The 21,808-nt window shown below is 38.5% G+C and overlaps 3 protein-coding genes across 3 annotated transcripts; 2 read left to right on the top strand and 1 right to left on the bottom strand.

Moving 5' to 3' along the window:
• The first annotated feature begins 187 nt into the window (after positions 1 to 187).
• On the top strand, positions 188 to 6,379 carry shmt1 (serine hydroxymethyltransferase 1 (soluble)). Its single transcript, XM_079817400.1, has 12 exons — positions 188 to 324; positions 1,239 to 1,337; positions 1,553 to 1,698; positions 1,864 to 1,979; positions 2,088 to 2,248; positions 3,086 to 3,167; positions 3,557 to 3,769; positions 4,389 to 4,505; positions 5,284 to 5,406; positions 5,525 to 5,641; positions 5,767 to 5,877; positions 5,965 to 6,379. The coding sequence occupies exons 2-12, from the start codon at positions 1,251 to 1,253 to the stop codon at positions 6,135 to 6,137; spliced, it is 1,446 nt and encodes a 481-aa protein (XP_079673526.1). The 5' UTR covers positions 188 to 324; positions 1,239 to 1,250; the 3' UTR covers positions 6,138 to 6,379.
• A 201-nt stretch (positions 6,380 to 6,580) lies between these two features.
• Positions 6,581 to 11,368, bottom strand: smcr8a (Smith-Magenis syndrome chromosome region, candidate 8a). Its single transcript, XM_079817390.1, has 2 exons — positions 8,817 to 11,368; positions 6,581 to 8,694 (listed from the first exon to the last, which is right to left on the bottom strand). Exons 1-2 carry the CDS (start codon positions 10,955 to 10,957, stop codon positions 8,247 to 8,249), a joined length of 2,589 nt encoding a protein of 862 aa, XP_079673516.1. The 5' UTR covers positions 10,958 to 11,368; the 3' UTR covers positions 6,581 to 8,246.
• A 140-nt stretch (positions 11,369 to 11,508) lies between these two features.
• On the top strand, positions 11,509 to 21,127 carry top3a (DNA topoisomerase III alpha). Its single transcript, XM_079823508.1, has 19 exons — positions 11,509 to 12,108; positions 12,225 to 12,284; positions 12,377 to 12,450; positions 12,627 to 12,702; positions 12,793 to 12,901; positions 13,666 to 13,809; positions 13,903 to 14,073; positions 14,165 to 14,268; positions 14,361 to 14,435; positions 14,612 to 14,694; positions 14,913 to 15,120; positions 16,057 to 16,242; positions 16,331 to 16,460; positions 17,328 to 17,441; positions 17,563 to 17,728; positions 17,885 to 18,031; positions 18,141 to 18,263; positions 19,355 to 20,088; positions 20,789 to 21,127. Exons 1-19 carry the CDS (start codon positions 11,938 to 11,940, stop codon positions 20,941 to 20,943), a joined length of 3,030 nt encoding a protein of 1,009 aa, XP_079679634.1. The 5' UTR covers positions 11,509 to 11,937; the 3' UTR covers positions 20,944 to 21,127.
• Positions 21,128 to 21,808: the final 681 nt, after the last annotated feature.

Here is a 21,808-nt window from a genome sequence, read left to right as displayed (position 1 = left end):
CTTATTGCATATATTGGTATTATCAACCCCTGAAAAGCCCAGGGGGTCCTTAAGCCTTAAAATAAAAGCATTTATGAAGACTAAGTTGTTAAAATGTAAGTTAAAAATGCCTACTACTACTACAAAAAAAAAAGTAAGAATGCAGAAAATTGCTCTCTGTATCACGCCAGTCGTTAGTGGGCGGGGCAGGAGGAGAGCGATTAGCCACGCCCCACAGCGTGATCATTGGTCTCCAAATTTCGCGGACTTTGGCACGAGGAAACCTAAAACTAAAAGTTCACATTGGAAGTAATTTGGGACGAAGCATTCATCACTTTTGTTAAGGTAAGTGGAAGAACATGCCCGCTGTATATTGCAGCTATGTTTAAAACTTAGGTAACGCAAGTTGTGATTTAGCAGTGTATCAAATCAAAACCTTGTGACTGCATGTGCTCCACTTCTCTGCAGATTAATGTCAATCTGTTATCTGTTGTGCAGATATGCATAAAGAGCCCTTGCATTCGTGCTATAGTATAAGCAAAGAATCACATCGTCTCCGTTTTTATTCATTAGTTAGCGTTAACTCGCTTGATATGAATTATTTTAGTTACAGGATGTATTTCGCGGGAAAAATGTAACCCTAAAGGCAGTAGTTCCGGTTTATGTGTCACTCTATTGCTGCAAATCTAATTTTATTTTACCCCTAAAGTTATCGACAAAGTTATAAAACATGGAAAACCTGTTGTGGAAAAGTTGTGTTTCGTAAGCGTGCTCTGCGCTGGCAGCTGCAGTTACATCATTTGATTGACAGCTGAGCTGTGTTATCTTAGCATTATATACTATTAAGATATTTATTCATATTCTGAATTAGCTTTTTATTTTTTCACTTTTCATACATCTTTGGCTTGTTATAAATGTTTCTATTTAAACTCATTTCACTTTGTTTGAGTAATTTTAGTACAAAAAAAAGTTTTAATCAAATATTTATATTTCATTTAGTTTCTGCTTTCAGTTAATAAACTAGTTTTAATTTAGTTAAAAACAACGTTCCATCTTTGTGCACTACATTGAAGATTACTGAATATACTGAGTCTAAGTAAGACTCAGTAGTTATAGAACAATAAAATACTGTGAATTTGAACCAAGAATGCCCTGCTTTAAAAAACTCAAGTACATTAATGCTTGTAACAACAGTGTATACAGTATGTTTTGCATATGGGAGTCTTCTCACATTTAACAATACTATTTTTTTCTTCTAGAGGTCATCAACTATGGCTCAGCTCAACGGCCATAATAATAAAACATGGGAATCTCATAACAAGATGATGCTGGAGCCTCTGAGCACAAATGATCCTGAGGTAAGTGTGTGATTATATATACTGTATACAAACAGCCTCGAGATTATATTATCTTGAAACCATGTGGTGAACCATGAGTGATATTGTGAAATGTGTCTCTTAGACTATGATCTTCCCCCTGACTGACAGCTCATCTGTGCTCGACTGAATTAAAACAACTTGTGTCATTGCTTATTATCTGTTTATAGCATTAATATATTTTCTGTTTGCACTAGGTATTTGACATAATAAAGAAGGAGAAGCGGCGGCAGACATATGGATTAGAGCTCATTGCCTCAGAGAACTTCACTAGTCGAGCTGTTTTGGAGGCTCTTGGGTCCTGCATGAACAACAAGTACTCTGAGGGTTATCCTGGTCAAAGGTGACTATTGTGCAATGACATTTCACGTAGTTTAATTACAATTTTATTTTGTCGTAATGACAATAAGATTAATATTATGTAATTTACACTTTCCACTTACCCTTTGAGCTTGCATATTGAAAAATGGGCTTGTGTTAAATGTCAAATTGTGTTTGATGTTATAAGATATTATGGAGGCACAGAGCATGTTGATGAATTGGAGCGTTTGTGTCAGGCGAGAGCCCTCAAGGTGTACGGCCTCGACCCGGATAAATGGGGAGTGAATGTTCAACCATACTCTGGTAGGCTTGTTTCTGTGTCACTGGACTGTTGCTGCTGTAAGAGATGATGTAACGTATGAAACATTAACTCAAGCGCTCATTGTTATTGTTTCTTTTTTTCCCCCTTAGGGTCACCTGCAAACTTTGCCATATACACAGCCATAGTGGAACCTCATGGCCGGATCATGGGCCTTGATCTTCCTGATGGCGGCCATCTCACCCATGGCTTCATGACTGAAAAGAAGAAAATCTCAGCCACATCTATTTTCTTTGAGTCTATGCCTTATAAGGTAATCTTGTGATTATAATTAGCATTGTGGTGAACTCTTTAGTTAATGTTCATTTCAACATTTACTAACGCATTATTAAAATCAAAAGTTGTATGTTAATATTGTTTAAAGGTGCACTATGTAAAAAAAATCTGTAAAATATCCAAATACCACTAGGCCAGTGTTATATATTTTGTTCAGTTGAGTACTTGCAATATCCCAAATGTTTCCAACTATTTGTAAATCGTGAGAAAACTGTTATTTTTACCCGAGGAACCGGGACGTGTTAGGGAGTCGCCTGTCAATGGCATCATATCTGCGTTCCCCTCGGTTTCCGGTTTTATTTTGCAGAAATGCTTTACTCTCACTGCAGTGTGAACAAGTGTCATAGCAGCCGCCGAGCGAACGCACAGAGTAACGTCATAACATCATTTTCAACACGCTCAGATGTATCTAATATGATAAACAGAGCGGCGTTACCTCATACTCATGACCGGAAAATCGGAAATGGCGCCGTTGACTGTGGCATAATAAAAGTCCCGCCCGGCGACAATGCCATAATAAAGGTCCAGCTGCTTGCGAGGCTTGTGTTGCCACATGACCACATGTCCCAGGATTCTGCGCTCAAACTTGGCGTCATCAAACTACGCCTTTTGTTTTGAATAGGCGATCTCTAGTGGACGGAAAAGTTACATAGTGCACCTTTAATGGAAGTGAACTAACAATGAACGGTTGTATTTTTATTAACCAACAGTAACAAATATGAATAAATACTATTACTCTTTTGCTCTAGCTAATGCTTTAACTAATGGGACCTCATTGTAAAGTGTTACCATTTTTGTTGTTGTTGTTTTCCAGGTAAATCCAGAAACTGGATATATTGATTATGACAGACTTGAGGAAAATGCCCGCCTCTTCCACCCAAGACTAATTATTGCAGGTCAGCGTAGTTTCTTAGGAAATCTGGGGAATGTTTGAACCACAGGGTGTAAAGTGTTGTTCATTTTAGTTGTTGGACAACACCTTTTTAACCTTGCTTAAACTCATTTTGTTAGTTGAGATATTTGAGATATTTTCCTGATAACCTTTTATGTAATTTATACATCTTTGTTCAACTACATAATGTGAAAAAAAACAATACATTATGAAAAAATACTGTAAAGTACTTTTCTAAACATTCTTTTTTTCTGCTATTAGTCAGACAAACATTTAGCTCCGCCCCAAATTCACATCATTGGTTGAACCAGTGTTGCTGGATGGGACAATGTATTTTAGCATTAGAAGAAATGATAAACATCACCTTTAACATTTCTGTGTATCATTGTTAAGGAACCAGCTGCTATTCCCGTAACCTGGACTACAGTCGGCTGAGGAAGATCTCAGATGAGAATGGAGCGTATCTTCTGGCAGACATGGCTCACATCAGTGGTCTGGTGGCAGCAGGAGTCGTTCCATCTCCGTTTGAATACTGTGATGTTGTTTCCACCACGACCCATAAGACCCTGAGGGGCTGCAGGGCAGGAATCATTTTCTTTAGGAAGGGTGAGTTCAATGTGAACTGACCTGTCACACTAAGGCCCTGTTTACACCTGGTATTTTAATCCATCTCTTTTGTCAACTTTTAACCACTTCTGTGCTGATTTTTTTTGAATGGAGGGTCTGTGGGTGGGTAAATATGAGCTTTTTCAGATCTTTTGTTGTAGTAGACAAAATAAGCTCACACAATTTACATATGACTACGCGACTAGAGACTATGGAAAAACATACGGATAGCCTCAGCTTTCTTTTCTGCTCTGACAGCCGCAAGACCATGCACAGTGCATGTTAGAAATCAGGAATGGTGAGTTTTTCATCTTCAAACCAAACTTGGGTCTTCAGCCGACAAAGTATAAAAGCGCCGTCCACTTGTGATCCGATCGACCAAAACTTAACTTATCTTAATACTATCTTAATACCATGTGTAAACAGGGCCTAGATCTAGGCCCTTGACAGCACTGTCATGATCAGTGTTGGGGAAAGTTACTTGTTAAGTAATGTGTTACAGTATTGTGTTACTCCCTAAAAAAAAGTAACATTGCATTACTTGGTTATATTTTATGGAAATTAGTGTTATGTTAACTTTGTGTTACCAGTGTTGTCATGATACACTCTTGAATTTCAGGAGTTCGTAGTGTTGATGCAAGGACAGGCAAGGAGACCCTGTATAACCTGGAGAGTCTGATTAACCAGGCCGTGTTTCCTGGACTACAGGGTGGCCCTCACAACCATGCCATTGCAGGTAAGCGCTGATGTCCTCCAGGCCTTTAATATAAAGGTTAAATAAGTTTGCATTTACACTAGGGATCTTTATGATTAATCAAAGCTCTAGTAATTGACATTTGATTTAAGATTTAGTTCAGTAACCATCCAATCAGATGCAGACTCTCTATACATAGTCATCTGATGCTAGAGTGCACAAGTTTTTTTTATCTATATATACATATAAAGATTACAATCATTGCAAACGCCATGATAACACCATTTGACAAAAAGCACCATTCATTTGTTGGCCTCCCTGTATCATCCCAATCAAGAGTCATGTCAGTGCTTGCCAGGAGAGCATGTAGGTACACTAATCTTACAATGACCTGTGTAGCGGTATGTTATGTACTGGATTCAATCTGAGAGTTATTACTTGAATTTAATTTGAAATTTAATGTTCATACTTAATATATAAATGTATTAAAATACCGTAAACATGATTTTAAATCTTGTTTTTTGTAATTAAACCGTAAATGTGCATTAATTTGTATTAATTATTTTTATTTTTATTAATGTTATCGTTAAAAAAAAACTAATAATTTTTTTATGTCAATTATTAATAATCCTGAAAACTGCCATCCTTAATCTGAGTTCAGTTCCCCCCCCCCCTACCAAATATGTGCTTTAGAAAAATTAAACAGTAAATATTTATTAATTATATATATTAAATTTAGTAAGTTGATGTTTATTAATTACATTGTATTATAATTGATTATTCATATATATATTTTTTTATTTGTGTATGTGATGCGCAGGGGTTGCTGTTGCTTTGAAGCAGGCTCTGACTCCAGAGTTCAAGACCTATCAGTTGCAAGTTCTGGCAAATTGCAGTGCTTTAGCAGCCGCTCTAATGGAAAAGGGCTACAAGGTTGTTACAGGTGAGTTCCTTAAGGATTAGATGTAAATTATAGCTAAATGAAACCATTAGCTGATGGTGATCGAGGTTGGATACAGGAGGGAAACTGTGTTCACTTTATCTTTCATTTTTAAATTTAGGCGGCTCAGATAATCATCTCATCTTGGTTGATTTGCGTTCGAATGCATCTGATGGAGGAAGGGCAGAGAAAGTGCTGGAGGCTTGTGCCATTGCCTGCAACAAGAACACCTGTCCAGGTGCCTTATAAATACTCCATTAATAATATTCCATTCTTTTACAGGGAGTTTGATCTTTCTGTTTTACTACAACAATCTAATATTTTTTTTTTTCACTGATCCCTCTCCCAAACTCCATTATGAAGGTGATAAAAGTGCTTTGCGCCCAAGCGGCCTTCGTTTAGGATCTCCCGCTCTTACATCTCGAGGACTATTGGAGGACGATTTCCATAAGGTTGCCGAGTTCATTCACCAGGGTGAGTTTGTTTTAAGCAATTCATATAATATAAAAGGATATCGTAGTTATAACCTACCTCAGACATTGATTGTGTATCTGCTCTTAGGTATTGAGGTGACATTGGAGATCCAAAGAAACATGAATCCTAAAGCAACTCTGAAGGAGTTTAAAGAGGAACTGGCGCAAAATGAGAAGTACCAACTGAAAATAAACAAAATCCGAAAGGAAGTCGAAGACTTTTCTGGGAAGTTCCCGATGCCTGGGTTGCCAGAGTTATAATTAAATTTAGTCTTCATGAAATAAAGCTTTCTTTTGATTTGATTGGGCACAGAGGCTTGAATAACACTCAAAGGTGCAACACACTCATCATGCACCTCAATGTGATGACCTGTTTGATATCACACATTAGGTTGGTTTCTGTACTAAATTTAACTATCCACTGAAACCGATATCCAACTAGCACAATAGATTTGTACATGCAATACAAATAAAGCCTATTGTAAATGTGAACATGTGACTGGACCTCTGTCTTGGTTATTAACTACACAATTTACTTTTCACTGTTACTATTTACCCTAATAAGTTTACATGTGCAAGTCATTACAAATTCAGAATGGGACAAATCATGTGCCTTTCACTACATAAAATGTAGTTTTTTGCTGAATACACAAACTGTTACAGAGTAGGTATTATACCATTTGATAAAGATGTGATGCACATGGCTAAAATCAGAAATAATTTAATGAAATTGAAGGCAGAGTAATTTCACAGTGGGCAGCAACTTAAAGCACACAGATGACCCTCAAAATTTACTCGACTTAACATCCATAAATATTTTAGCATGAAGATTACACCTCACAATACTGTCTTAAAATAGATTTGTGAAAAGTAGCAACAAAACTGCATGATTTAGACAGTTACAGCAAACAAGATTTGTTCAAAACGAGCAAAAAGAAATAACCTTCTTAGAAGATAAATGCGCTTATAATGGTATGGCTTATTCTCAATTTACATTCAACAGACTCTGCAATTAAATGCTGAAAAATCTGTCTCTGACAAATCGTTACAAAGGCCAATAATTACTGGGTAGCCAAAACAACTTAATATTAAGACACACTTGTGACGAAAACAGCGGTGGCAGTTAAGGTCAATAATTCTGGACTACAACTGCATGCATGCAGTAGTGGAACAATTACAGACAATGTAGTTCTGGCGACAACCACCATTATCGTTCATTTTACAACACCACAACAGCCATTAGAATGAAGTGCCACTTCATCCCCACAGTTACTCATGCTGACGTTGCTTGCACACAACAATTTATATCCATTTGAAATATATCTAGAAAGGCTGAGGAGTACAACACGCAAGATACAATGGAAGTGTTTATAAAAGCCCCCGTATTTTACCAGTTACATTTGTGTTCTTCAAACATGCAGAAGATTGTGTAACAGTTCTCCACGTTGTGACATTTTACATGCAGTACATTCATTCAACTTATCACACAATTACGTTGAAACGCAAAGGGCAGTTGGCTCAATTTTTGTTTGTTTAACAATGTCTGGAACCTTTGTTCTTCTTTGTATCATAAAAAAAATCCCCTCAGATGTTATGTCTACTAGAGAGGGCAGAAACAAAGAGCTAATTTCCTATACTTATAATCAAGAAGTACATTCATTTCTCAAGCTCAAAATGCAAGAATCAAAAAGCTAAAAAAAGGACCAATGCGTGAATTAATGTCAATTATTTATGCTAATTTAAATGCTATGCTAGTGCATTTTATAAAGGCTGTTGGTCAATGGTAATCAGCAGCAGCATACTAAGAATGTGTGTGTGTGTGTAACCCTTCTGATGTCACTTAAGTTAGTTCTATTAAAACTATGCTTGTGATTTTCATGCAGCAACAGTTGCATTGCTTATGAAGGCAAAAAAGCATAAATTATTAAACAGGCTACCAGGACCAGATTAATTAAATGGGGATTAGAGACTCTCCTGCTGTTGTTCCTGTGTAGCAATTACGGTTAATGACAACAAGCCTGTAACTACACAGTTAAATGAGCTCTTTCAAAACAGGTTTACTTTTGCTTGAACGACAGTGAAATCTTGCTGAATCTTGATTTTATTACAGAGCCTCTGTAAGGTCTTCAGACCACAAGAGGAACCCATTTTCTGCATTTTACGGAAAACGGTTTGGCAATAGATTTAAATATGCAACTTTTACTTGAAACAAATAGACCACACTCTGCAACACCAGACGTTCAAACAGCTGCTTCCTGGAATGCCATGAAAATATGCACACACACACACACACACAAAAAGTGATTACATTCAATACATTTGGTCTCCTGATTTTAACCGGGGTTAATGATGAACAGGTAGTGGACACATTCAGATTTTGTACAAATAGCTGGTGGTGTAGTTAAAACAAAAAGACTGGTTGACCAATTTCGAGGACCCCTGAATGTAATGCTGCTTGATAAGCTCACTCAGGTACTGGACAATTTTACTCTCCTCTACAGTGTAGCCGAGTTGCATCAAGAAATTAGTCCGGCGTGACGTTACCGAGCCCTGGTCGTTGATGTCCATGGGAAGGTGGATGTGATGGCAGAATGTGTAAAGGAAGGCCTTGGCTGTAAGCTGAGTCAACATACCCTGAACATGGAGGAAGTAGGTGCTGCCACGTTTGATCTGAGTCCTGTGGTCTGCCAAATGGCTTATTAGGGTACCGCTGTATGGTGGACACCGGAGGGTCTTGTTGTCACAATCCAAAATGCTTATGTAACGGCTGTATCTATTCAAAGAGCGGAGGATGCTGGATCCAGCTGGGGAGGCAGCTCTGGAAAGAAAAATAAAAGGAAATGTCAAAACTCTGTACACTGCACTTTTGGTCACTGATTTAAAGCATTACAAGCAAAAAAACTGATACTGTTATTGATTGACTACATCTTCTCAACATACCTCTGCAATCCAATAAGTTTCCATCTCTGCAAGTCTGTAAGCTGAAATGGCGTTGAAAGCCACGGTTGGATGGTTTCACCGTACTTTCCGAGATTGGGCACGAAAATGCACAAAGCATTGACCAGCTTCCTCACCGTGCCCTCGTCCACCCCCAAAATAACAAGCGTTCGGCCACTCAGAAGGCAGAAAATGGCATGCGGAGCAAATGGATACTGCCTGATGAATCGAAGAGCACTGTGACCAGATTTCTTCTTCTGCTTTAGCGTCAACGCACTGCCATATGTGAATGGAGACACCGTTCGGTCAGAACTGGTGGAGGTGCTCATGTAGCTCGTACTATCAGAGGCATCTTCGATATTGATTTTTGCCACATCCTCTGCGAGAATGCAAGTGTTTAGGTCGGAAAAAGTCGGCCCCATGTTGGGGCTCTCTGCGAAGGCTGACTCTTCCAGAATGTAGTTCACCTGTAAGGCAGGATCTCCCTGAAAAAGAGACAGGGGTTCTTGGTTCACCACAGTGTCGCCACAACACTCCTGAGCGAGCTCAGGTAAAGGTTCCTCAAAAACAAAACTGTCCTGTCCAATACAGCAGGCCGCGTCCATCGGGACTAGATTCTCGTCGGATGACCTACGTGGGACAGCAACAGAATGGGACGTATTTTCAAATGAGGATGCAATGGATACCTTGCACTTTCTTTCAAGGCCATCAAAGTAATTTGCATGTAGACTGGAAGGACTAACACCTCCAAGAGCCTCAATGCTCTTTTCGCTACTGAAACTCCCTTTGGTCTCGGTGTCGGCGGCCTCAGAGGTTTCCTGCGTGACGTCGGATGTACTGGACTCAGGAGGTCCTTCCATAGACTCCACACCTGGCTTAATGTGATCTACATCTATGCAGGTGGTGTAAGAGTCAAGACTCAGCGGCTCCCCAGATAAGTGCAGAATGGGGATTGGTGGGTTGTTGGAAGTGATATTGAAGTTCTTTGAGGTTCCTTCATCCTCCCAGTCATATTCAGCATCGAAGAGAAAACTAGTAACTCTCTGTTTGCTCAGAAGAGCCCTGTCGATCTGGCTGATGTAAATAGAGCACAGATCTCCTCGGAATGACTTCTCGATTACATTTAGTTGCTCTAAAGTTTGGTGAAAAAAGGTGGAGTCGCAGAGCTCTTCTAACGTTTTCAAGCGTTTATCAAAGCACTTTGCAGATTTGGCCTTGATGAGCTGAGGCGTGTAAGAGGACTTTCTACTATCACTTTCAGATTCCACAGTCTTATCTGTGATTTCAGAATGATTACTATTTAGTGTATCATCTGATTCACTTGTGTCAGCCTGTTTCTTGGTATCGCATTGTGCAAAATCCGTATCTCTCTTTTTCCTGGAAGGAAAAGATGTGATTTGCCTCAGTAGATCTTTGTGTTCATAGATGGACTTCTCCATATTTGCCAATTCATTCGCCTTCTCAATAGCTTGTGTGGAATAACAGCCGCTGTTCATTTTCTGTAGCTCTTCCTCTTTGTGCAGCACCGATCTGGTGTACTCCAAGTCTTTCAGCTTCTTTTCCAGTTCATTTGCAAAAGCTTTCCGGTTTCCCAATTTGAGAATTTCCGAAGCCTTGGAAAACTCTGATGACATTTCTTGGAACTGTTGCATGATCTTCCTTTCATCTGCAGAAATGTAGGCCATGCAAAAGGGCCGTACGAATCCACGAGCTTCCAAGTCGTACAGCGTCAGATGATGGACGTAGGCAAAAGCCCCTTCCTTGGAATCACCCAAGACAACTTTTGAGTCCTCCACGAAATTGAGCTTTGGGTAGTTACTGCCAGGTGGATGTCCGGCAAAAGATGCCTGGTAGTCCACAGACATGATGCGTAGTGAGAAGTAGTTAAGGTCGAATGTCCCGCACACTTTGGAGTCATTGGGAATGGTGAGTAAAGGCTGTGGACCAACCTGCTCTGAAAATTCAGATATGAGTAGGAAATCTTTTGAGAATTTTGCATAGGATGTCTTCGTCCAAGGATTTGCATTGGCAGTATGAGTAAACAAAGGCACAGAAAACTCCTCAGGAAGAGACAATGGATCCAAGAACGAGTCTCCAAAGTCATCTTCTTTGGTAAAAGCCACCACATCTGGTGAGCCAATCATGTTCTCGGAGTATGTAGAGAGACATCAGCAGAAATATCCTTCCATGCTCTGGATCTCCATCAATGAAGATATAATGTTTCACAATTAAGACATCATTTAAAACAACAAATCATAAAGATGTTGTGCACTGACTGACGACTCTCTCTCTCTCTCTCAGTCCACTGAGCCAGATCACGATCTGCTATGCATGAGCTTGAAGACGATGCTCTCCAGCCAGAAAGACCTTTGATGTCACCTGCCATAAATCTGAAACATCTGTCAATGGCCACCGCTTATATAAACGTATGTATAATCGGCTGTCTATATATTATATATAAGCGAAAACACCGCTGATACAATATGCTCCAGCTGCTCAATAAACCGACATCCTCTGAAAGCAGCCATATTTAAACGATCATAACCTTCCCACGTGACTGTCCTGATGAGGAAGTGACCGTGTTTCAAAACCCATTGAGATGCCTAGCTAGACAGCAGCATTTCCCAGCCAGCGACTCGGAAAGCGCTTATGATGCCCAATATGATGCCTAGGTACTAACTAGGGTTTGACACACAGACACGGCATTTGTTGTGACGCGATTTGTGGTTGTTCGAGGGGAGAAATTACATTATTCGTGTCATATGACAGGACTCGTTCTCATATCTCTGGAGACTATTTAATTTCACTTATTTATTTGTTTCAGTTTATGACATTTCTTTGGGGAAATACACAATACAGCCATACGGCATTTTAACACATTTCTTTACGGCATTTTTACGACAATTCTCGTCAGGCGCCGAAATTGGAAGTTGTTAGAGTTGATTCATCTGTTGTGTTCACATATTATACTTTAACAGATATATTTTCAAAACTTTGACTTTACACTGATATGTTTTACAATTATAGTTAACTTATAATTGTCAGGGTTTTACTATGCTAGTTGGCACGCTGCTGTTAATGTGCTCCGGAGTGTGTTTTGATCATGCGCTGCTAGATCACAGTTATGAACATTTTGCATAGATGGCTAAGAGTGACAATTCACAGTCGATTGTATAGGCAAATATCTGTAAACATGATGAGACGCACTCAGATTAAGAAAGTGCTCTGTGTTGCTGAGAAAAACGACGCAGCTAAGGGCATAGCAGAGATCATGTCAAATGGGAGATCGAGAAGAGTGAGTGACTTAACTGACTGTTATACACTTATTTTGATCTATAATGTCAGATCTTATTATCATCAAAAGAGTGTTAGGATGATCGTCATTGGTAATGAATCTGGTTTTCTTTACAGAGAGAAGGCTACTCTGTCTACAACAAAATATATGAGTATGAATACAACCTGTTTGGCCAAGTAAGTACTTTTTGGTTCACAACTGTGGGATAAAAGTATATTATAATATATATTGTCTTTATGTGCTGATCACGGTGTTTATTTCTTCACAGAATGTAACTGTACACATGACATCAGTGTCAGGGCATCTCTTGGGTCTTGAATTCAAAGCTCCTTTTCAGAAATGGTAATATATATACATATATATATATATATATATATATATATATATATATATATATATATATATATATATATATATATATATATATATATATATATATATATAGCTTTAATATAATAATAACTTGCCTAATAATAACTACCTATAGTGTATACTTTATCATGTGGTCTGTATCACAGGCATAGTTGTAATCCAGTCCTGTTGTTTGATGCTGAGGTGGAAAAGTACTGCCCTGAAAACTATATACCGATCAAGGTACTATTTTCCATTTATGTTGTTAAATACATTTTTTAGAATATGAGCTTGTATTTTATATTGCAAAAACAATGTGTATACATTCTCCAGAGGACTTTGGAGAGAGAGGTAAGACAGTGTCAAGCTCTGGTCATTTGGACTGATTGTGACCGAGAAGGAGAGAATATCGGCTTTGAGATCGTTGATGTCTGCAAAGCAGGTGAGTTTAGTGCATCATGTACTGGTTCTGTATATATTTCTTAAAACCTTTTAAAGTCGGCATGAAACAGAAGTTGCGATAGTCTTCTTTTCTTCCCTATTGTGACGTATAAAGGGTATGCATTGACGCCACTTTCACGCTAGATCACGTCCCCTCAGCCGGACTGAGTGGCAAAAGAGCGTGTTGCATGATTGGATTTAATAGGGGAAACTGCGAGTAAAACAAACGATTATCAATTATTCAGACTCGATAGTGTTCCTTACACCTTACCAAAGATCCAGTGATCCATGGAAATTGACATGCAGCCAGGAAATCTTGATTCCTGACATTTATATGTGCCTGATTTTGACGCCGGGGAAGTACATAAAGCAAATTGGCCATTGAACGCTTTATATCAATACATTATAAGTAGGTCTAATTCCGGGTGATCACTTATGTAAATGTTATATCATCATATCGGCTCATCTATGCATACTCTCTATATCCGTACAAGAACAAATTCAGGGAGGGACTGGTTGTGGTTTGTTATTGCTGTGATGTCATGTGAGTGACAGGTTGTCCCGCCCTCACACCAGTAAATCATCAGAAAAGAGGGAGGGGAAATTTTTTGATTAAAGATTAGCACGTTAAATTTATACACATAAAATGTTGTACACAGAAACATGGATAAATCATTATAAATACTGCTATATTCCATTAAAAGTAAGAATGAACCATTTTGATTTCACTGTGACTTTAACCTCCTGTGATATCTTTCAATGAAGTGAAGCCAAACATTCAGGTCTTCCGTGCACGGTTCTCTGAGATCACCCCAAACTCCATAAGGAGAGCCTGCGAGACCCTCACTGAGCCGAATATCAACATCAGTGACGCTGTGGATGTGAGACAGGAGCTTGATCTCCGCATCGGTAGGCATTTTAAAATATCAGAGAACATGATCACAAACTACTTTCTTAAAGACAATGTAATGTGTTTATCTTATGTACATTATGTTCCTTTAGGGGCATCGTTTACCAGGTTCCAGACGTTACGCTTGCAGAAGATATTCCCAGAATCGCTCTCCGATCAGCTCATCAGCTATGGCAGTTGTCAGTTCCCAACCCTTGGCTTTGTAGTAGAGCGGTTTAAAGCAATTCAAGCCTTCGTCCCTGAGACTTTCTTTAAAATCAAAGGTACTCTGGTTTTTGAATTTACACAGTTCACATTTAATATTGATGAATGAAGTGCTTTGTCACATACACTTGTATGTAAAATGTTTAATAGTTGTCCATGAGCCTAACGAAGAGGAATCGGTAGAATTCAACTGGAAAAGACATCGTCTTTTCAATCACACAGCATGCCTTGTGCTGTATCAGATGTGCATGGAGGTCTGTGCTTCTACTTAATTTGTTAAGAAGTAGAAGTTTAATTGTTTCTGTCATCATACGTTTTCTGTGCTTGGCTTTAATCTTTTCTTTAGGATCCCATGGCGAAAGTGATATCTGTAACAAGTAAACCAAAAAGCAAATGGCGACCTTTACCCCTTGACACTGTGGTGAGTAATTCAGAAGATGTCTTTTGACTGGTTTTCACAATTTGAAGTACAATTTAAAATAAATTCTACAATTTTAAATATATTTCTATTTTAAAATGTAATCTATTCCTATGATGTCAAAGCTGAATTCACTGAATCATGGAGAAAACATTTTTAGTCTACTTTTTTTTGGTCAGGAACTTGAAAAACTGGCTTCAAGAAAATTGAGGATAAGTGCCAAAGAAACCATGAAAATTGCAGAAAAGCTGTACACTCAAGGGTATGTTATTGGTTATTTCATCCACATGTCAGTGGTCTACAGCAGTGTTTCCCACCTATCAGAATGTTTTCGATGTCTCCCTATTCAACACACTATTAAGCTGATGAGTTGAATCAGGTGTTTTAATTAGTGAGACACCTAAAACATTCTGATGAGAAACTCTGGTCTACAGCATGTCTGTCATCCCTTCACAAATCAGCTTGTCTGTTTTCTTGCAGGTTTATCAGTTATCCTCGCACTGAGACCAACATGTTTCCACAGAACCTGAACCTTACCCTGCTGGTTGAGCAACAGACACAAGATAATGAATGGGGAAATTTTGCTCAGCGCATTTTGGAAAGCGGTGGGCCCACACCTCGAAATGGAAACAAATCAGATCAGGCCCATCCCCCTATTCACCCCACCAAATACACCAACAGTTTACAGGTGAGCAACCCAGGCCCGGTGCCACAAGAGGGCAAAAGGGGACATTGCCCCCTCAGATCTGATTTGTGACCTCTCTTTTTCAATGTGTACCCCCTCCAATTCTGAGACCTGAAAATTTAAATGGGTACAAGTACTAGAAAAAAATAAATAAACGTTTACAGTTTGTTAAATGTCTATGAAAGCAGCAATAAAAATCCTTTCAATTATAATTTGACAACATGTTTTATTCATATCAGATACACATTGTGTAGATAAATATAAACTTTACTCTATTCTTCTCCCAGTTCGCTGGCCACTTTTTACGTACGTCCGCTCAATTTTCATTTTCCTTCAGTACTCCGTCTGGGATTGCGGTATATTCTCTGGTTTTCTCCGGTCAAAATTTAACCGGTCCATTCAGCGAACAGAGGGAGTGGCTGAGAACGATGACGTCGATGTCGTGCGCTAGTTTGAGATGACATGCGTCACGACCAAACGTTAGCCATTGGTTATGGCAGATCCAGAGTGGCTCTGGGCAGATCCAATAGTTTTAAACTTCAACAGAGTACCCGCCTTCAAGGAAGTGACCGCTTGTCAATGGAGAGTGGCCAGACTCTCTATACAAATTAAATGTACGAGAGTCTGGTAGGACCAGGCTATGAATTTATGTGATGTAAATCAGACTGATCCGATTCCCTGAATTGCAGTGCAGACTAACATGGCGGCACCCATCACGTATTATAGATCAGCTAACATGATCATTATAAAGTGATTAAACAACAAAACACATCCACTTACACATATTCGACAATCTGAATATATCAGATAGTTTATGATATAGTTAACAAGTTTATGAATATTTTGAATACAAAAGGAAGAAATTAAATAAAAGCAATACACATGTCCAACCTCTCTGTTGGAACCATTGCAATGTTTAATTATGTGTCTTTTTTAAAGGGAAATGAAAAGCGGCTGTATGAGTTCATTGTACGTCACTTCCTGGCCTGTTGCTCCAAAGATGCTCAGGGTCAAGAGGTGACGGTTGAAATTGAAATCGCTCAAGAGAGATTCTCTGCTAGTGGATTGACGATCATTGCACGCAATTATCTGGAAGTCTACCCTTATGACAAGTGGTACAATAAGGTGATTACTACTCGAAGCATAATGCATTTTATAGCTGAACATATTGAGTTCAGTTCTCAACAGCTTTTATGCCTCTTTTTTTGCACAGGTAATTCCATTATATAGGCCTGACACCACATTCCAGCCCACAGCGATTGAGATGGTGGAAGGACAGACCAGTCCACCTCAGCTTCTGACAGAGGCCGATTTGATATCGCTCATGGAGAAGCATGGCATTGGTACTGAAACTTATTGGTCAAGTTTTGTACCTTAAAGGGATAGTTCACCCAAAAATGAAAATTAGCCCATAATTTACTCACCCTCAAGTCATCCTAGGTGTATATGACATTCTTCTTTCAGACGAATGAAATCTGAGTTATATTACAAAAAGTCCAGGCTAATTCAAGCATTAGAATTGGATTCATAGTTGCTCTGTTTTTGAAGTCCATAAAAAGTGCATCTGCCCATCAAATAACTGCTCCACGCGGCTCTGGGGGGTTAATAAAGGCCTTCTAAAGCAAATCGATGCGTTTGTGTAAGAAAAATATCCATATTTAAAACTTTATCAAGTAAACTTTCGGCCGACCGTCTTCCCTGTTCAATTTATGGAAAAATTGTTCCGATCGAAAGACTAACGCGACCAGGTCCGCTTGTCATGACGTCACGCACGCATCTTGAGTTTCACTTTCAACATTAAACACTTTTCCATGGAAGGCGGTGGGCCGAAAGTTTATTTGATAAAGTTTTAAATATTAATATGTTTCTTACACAAACGCGTCGATTCGCTTCAGAAGGCCTTTATTAACACCCCAGAGCCGCGTGGAGCACGTAATTTGACGGACAGATTAACTTTTTATGGACTTCAAAAACAGAACCACTATGAATCAAATTCTAGTGCTTGGATTAGCCTGGACTTTTGTAATATAACTCAGATTTTATTCGTCTGAAAGAAGAATGTCATATACACCTAGGATGACTTGAGGGTGAATAAATGATGGGCTAATTTTCACTTTTGGGTGAACTATCCCTTTAAATATTTGACATCATTATTAAAAAAGAGATGGTTATGTGGCACTCAGCTTGAGTTGTTGTTGTTGTTGTTGCAGGTACTGATGCAACACATGCTGATCACATTGAGACCATAAAGAGTCGCATGTACGTGGGGCTGACGGCTGACCAGAGGTTCCTTCCTGGAGAGCTCGGCATGGGTCTTGTTGAAGGTAATGAAAGTAGCATATTAGTGGATGCATGCAAATCTATTAGGATGCAACTAAATTACGCATAAATAGAGGCAGTTTAATCTCTGTGATTTGTGTGAAATTAAGTGTTGCATTGTTTCAGGGTATAACTCTATGGGGTATGAAATGTCTAAACCAGACCTGAGAGCGGAGCTGGAGGCGGATCTTAAACTTGTGTCAGAGGGCCAGAAGGACAAAGCTTCTGTCCTCAGTTATCATGTGACTAAATACAAGGCTGTTTTTATTGAATCCGTGAGGAAGGCAAAGAAGTGAGTCTGAATGTAGTAGCATCACTTATTTCAATTCCGGTTACACTTCAAACGTAAACAAGATATACCGCTCTACTTCTGTATTCTGTGCAGCTGGCAATTACATTTCTACATACAAATTTGAATTGAGTGTAATTGTTGTTATATTGCGTGCAGATTGGATGAAGCCTTGTCCAATTATCTGGGCCCGGCTCAGGAGATTACCGAACAGGAGCAAGGAGAGATGGAGATACCATTACCAGTGCGCAAGTGTCCTCAGTGTAACCGTGACATGGTGCTGAAGAAGAAGAAAGACAGCATAGGGTAAGACAACATCTACCAGTTAATTGAACAGTCTGGGTTGTTAGGTCGGATCTGAAATGAAATTGTTTACTCATCTTCTGATCATCTTTTTTTATCTTACTCTGTGCAGGATGCTTCTTTCATGTATGGGATATCCAGCTTGTAAAGCAGCCGTGTGGTTTCCAGACACAGTTCTGGAGGTCAGCAGAGATGAGACAATCTGTTCGACGTGCCGTCCACATCCGGTGCATATGTAAGGATTGTGGTTCTTATGTTGCTGTGTAATCATTTTAATATTGCAAAGCATTTACATTACCTCTCAAAAGTGTGGGGTCAATATGATTTTTTAAAAGAAATTAATACTTTTTTTAAGCAAGGTCACGTTAAATTGATCAAAAGTGACAGTAAAGACATTTACATTAACATCTTATTTGTAATGTTACAAAAGATTTCTATTTGGAAATAAATGCTGTTCTTTCTATTCATCAAAGAATTCTGAATAAAATGTATCACGGTTTCCACAAAAATAGTAAGCAGCACAACTGTTTTCAACATTGATAATAAAAAAAAAATGGTTCTTGAGCATCAAATCAGCATATTAGAATATCTGAAGGATCATGTGATACTGAAGACTGGAGTAATGATGCTGAAAATTCTGTTTTGCCATCACAGGAATAAATAAATTGAAATTGAAATAGAAAACAGTTCATTTAAACTGTAACAATATTTCACAATATTACTGTTTCATACTGACCCCAAAGTTATGAACAGTAGTGTATTTTTAGTAACATTTTTACAATGAGGTTTTCTATGTTAACTTTAGTACTTCCGTAGTTCAACTCATCTTTTAGTACTTTCATAGCTTATGTGAAATAATGAGTAATATTTAATTAAGATTAGCATTTAAGTAAGATGCATTTCTACCTAGATTACATTTAAAACAAGTTGTCAAGTTGTGTATTTTATCCGTTTTTATTTTATTTTTAAGTACTGTGAACATGCATGAATTAACAACAAACAATATATTTATGAATTAACATTAACCTACATTAAAAAAACGCTGTTAAAATTGTTGTTATGTTTTAGTTCATACTGCATTAACTATTGAACCTTATTTTAAGTGTGTGTGTGTGTGTGTGTGTGTGTGTGTGTGTGTGTGTGTGTGTGTGTGTGTGTGTGTGTGTGTGTGTGTGTGTGTGTGTGTGTGTGTGTGTGTGTGTGTGTGTGTGTGTGTGTGTGTGTGTGTGTGTGTGTGTGTGTGTGTGTGTGTGTGTGTGTGTGTGTGTGTGTGTGGTTCTTGTTTTTAAATATTGACTCTGGTTTTATTTATAAAATCTTTGACAGGCTGAAGTTTAAATTCAAGAGAGGAAGTTTGCCACCTATGATGCCCCTTGAATTTGTTGGCTGCATTGGAGGATGTGATGAGACTCTCAGGGAGGTCTTGAACTTAAAATATCTCAGAGGAGGAGGAGAAGCAGATTCTGGCTCTCGGACTAATAACAGCTCTGGGTCAAATCAGCATCATGTGCCTAGAACTAACTCAGCACCTTCATCCAGGGTGGAGAACGTGAGACCTCCAGCACCCAGACCCCGAGCCGACGGCAACCGCCCCCCAGCCAGTCTGCCACCTCCTCGGGCAGCACAACCACCAGCTTCAGCCCAGGGCGGTGCCATTGTGTGTAACTGTGGTCAGGATGCCATTCTTCTCACTGTACGCAAAGATGGTCCCAACCAAGGCCGCCAGTTTTACAAGTGTAACACAGGGGATTGTAAATTCTTCCTGTGGGCTGACCAGCCGACTGAGCAGGGAGAACCTGGAGGAAACAGAGGACCCCTAACTCAGAATTTTCAACCTCCCATGCCCTCAAATGGCTTTGGGAACATGCCTCAGCAGAGGCAAAACAACAGAGGATCTGGAGGGGATGAAGGTGAAACCATGTGTAACTGTAATGAGCCTGCAGTTACCAGGACTGTCATGAAAGATGGGCCAAACAAGGGCCGAATGTTCCACACCTGTGGGAAACCACGTGATCAGCAGTGTGGGTTCTTCCAGTGGGCAAACGAAAATGTGGCTCCAGGTATGACGTCTATCATGCTTTGAACTGAAAATACTGTGTATACATAGGCAAAATTAGAATATCTTGAACAGGATCGTTCTTACATAGACTGCCATTATATAATCGATATAATCGTACACAACATTTCTATTTCAAATAAATTATGTTCTTTTTAATCCTATTCATCAGAGAATCCTACATTTTTTATGACAGTTTATACAATAATGTAAAGCAGCACAACGGTTTTTAGCATTGATAATAATAATAAAAAATGCTTCTTGAGCACCAAATCAAAATATCAGAATGATTTCTGAAGGATCATGTGACACTAAAGACTGGAGTAATGATGCAGAAAATTCAGCTTTGACATCACAGGAATAAATTACATTTTAGAATACATTTAAATAGAAAACAGTTATTTTAAATTGTAGTAATATTGCACAATATTACTGTTTTTACTGTATTTTTGAATAAAATAAATCTAGCCTTGGTGAGCAATCTTACCAACCCCAAACATTTGAAGGGATTTTTACTTAAACATCCAAGTAAACTCCTAATCAGGTGGGACATATATTTTGAGGCATTTTGACATTCGCCTGGTTTCTATCTCACTCGGGTTGCCTTTGATTGTTTTGGATTGTGCTACATGTGTAAATATTTTGTTTGGGAGTCATTTCTTCAATATTGTTAATAATTAATTTACCTTTCCTCTCAATTTTAGCCACAAGTTTTTCTGGAGGAAATGGTAGTAAACCTCCTGGGAACAAAAAGGCCAGCGCTGCCTCAAACAAGCCTCCCACTGCCAAAAGGCTGAGAACCTGTGGAATATGTCATGAGCCGGGTCACACCCGGGTCACCTGTCCTCAGGGCCAGTAAGAACAATGGGTCCTGCAATTTTTGTAAAATACAAAATACACATGTAAATGAAATTAATGTTGTCTTTTGTATAATAATGTTGTTTTATGTTTACATAATTAATTGTATTGTGTAAAATAAAGTTATTTTAAAGTTTTTGTGCATAGTCATATATTTTGAATGAATAAAATGTTGCATGAACTACAATAGTGTTACACAGCTGTGTATAAAAATGTGTATATAGTCTTTGTTATATTAATCCATTATCCTTTAATTAATTATTACTTTATTTTAATTCAAAAGCATTCATTAATTTTTTCATTGTTTTTCTTTAACCCTCTGGTCCTCTTTGTTTAGGGGTCACACTTGGCTCCTTCACGTTCAAAAGTGACCAAAACCTTGAAATGTAACTTCTTCTTTTTTTCAGGAAAACCAATGTAATATATTTTTGTTCAATAATATTTTTTGCTTATTATTTAGAATTTTGGGGGGATTTTATGATACTTCGCAGTATCTATACCATTTTTATGAGCTATTTTTCAGTATTCAATGTTAAAATAGAGACAAGGCATTTTAAAAAAGGTAGATTAGTGCCATCTGGTGGGAGTATTTTTTTCATATTTCCCATTCATTTCCTGTCCGTCATTTTTGACTGCAAAGGCGCCTAGTGACTTTTTGTTTGGACCCTTTAACATATCCAAATCATGTTCATGTTTTTTTGTGTTCACGTTGCTGCAACAAATGTTACCAAGTGTCATACCATTCCGACGAAGCAAACAAATTTAAAACATTTTTTTTAGTCATTTTGGACCAAAGAGGCTTTGATGGTTAAACTTTTCCACTGATCCCCAAGCAATGGGGATCCTTTAGGGGCCCCAGTTCGAAA

This window comes from Gobio gobio (assembly GCF_949357685.1).
Source record: "Gobio gobio genome assembly, chromosome: 1".
Taxonomy (NCBI): domain Eukaryota; kingdom Metazoa; phylum Chordata; class Actinopteri; order Cypriniformes; family Gobionidae; genus Gobio; species Gobio gobio.
This window is presented reverse-complemented; position numbering and strand designations above follow the sequence as displayed.

What these genes read in the sequence shown, in the direction of transcription:
- top3a (XM_079823508.1), top strand. Translation starts at nt 11,938, where the DNA reads ATGAACATTTTGCATAGATGGCTAAGAGTGACAATTCACAGTCGATTG. An exon ending in GAAAAGCTGTACACTCAAGG is followed by an intron (nt 14,695 to 14,912) that starts GTATGTTATTGG and finishes GTTTTCTTGCAG; the next exon opens with GTTTATCAGTTATCCTCGCA. An exon ending in CATGGAGAAGCATGGCATTG is followed by an intron (nt 16,461 to 17,327) that starts GTACTGAAACTT and finishes TTGTTGTTGCAG; the next exon opens with GTACTGATGCAACACATGCT.
- shmt1 (XM_079817400.1), top strand. Translation starts at nt 1,251, where the DNA reads ATGGCTCAGCTCAACGGCCATAATAATAAAACATGGGAATCTCATAAC. An exon ending in GAGGGTTATCCTGGTCAAAG is followed by an intron (nt 1,699 to 1,863) that starts GTGACTATTGTG and finishes TGATGTTATAAG; the next exon opens with ATATTATGGAGGCACAGAGC. An exon ending in CAACAAGAACACCTGTCCAG is followed by an intron (nt 5,642 to 5,766) that starts GTGCCTTATAAA and finishes TCCATTATGAAG; the next exon opens with GTGATAAAAGTGCTTTGCGC.
- smcr8a (XM_079817390.1), bottom strand. Translation starts at nt 10,957, where the DNA reads ATGATTGGCTCACCAGATGTGGTGGCTTTTACCAAAGAAGATGACTTT. An exon ending in AAACTTATTGGATTGCAGAG is followed by an intron (nt 8,695 to 8,816) that starts GTATGTTGAGAA and finishes TTTTCTTTCCAG; the next exon opens with AGCTGCCTCCCCAGCTGGAT.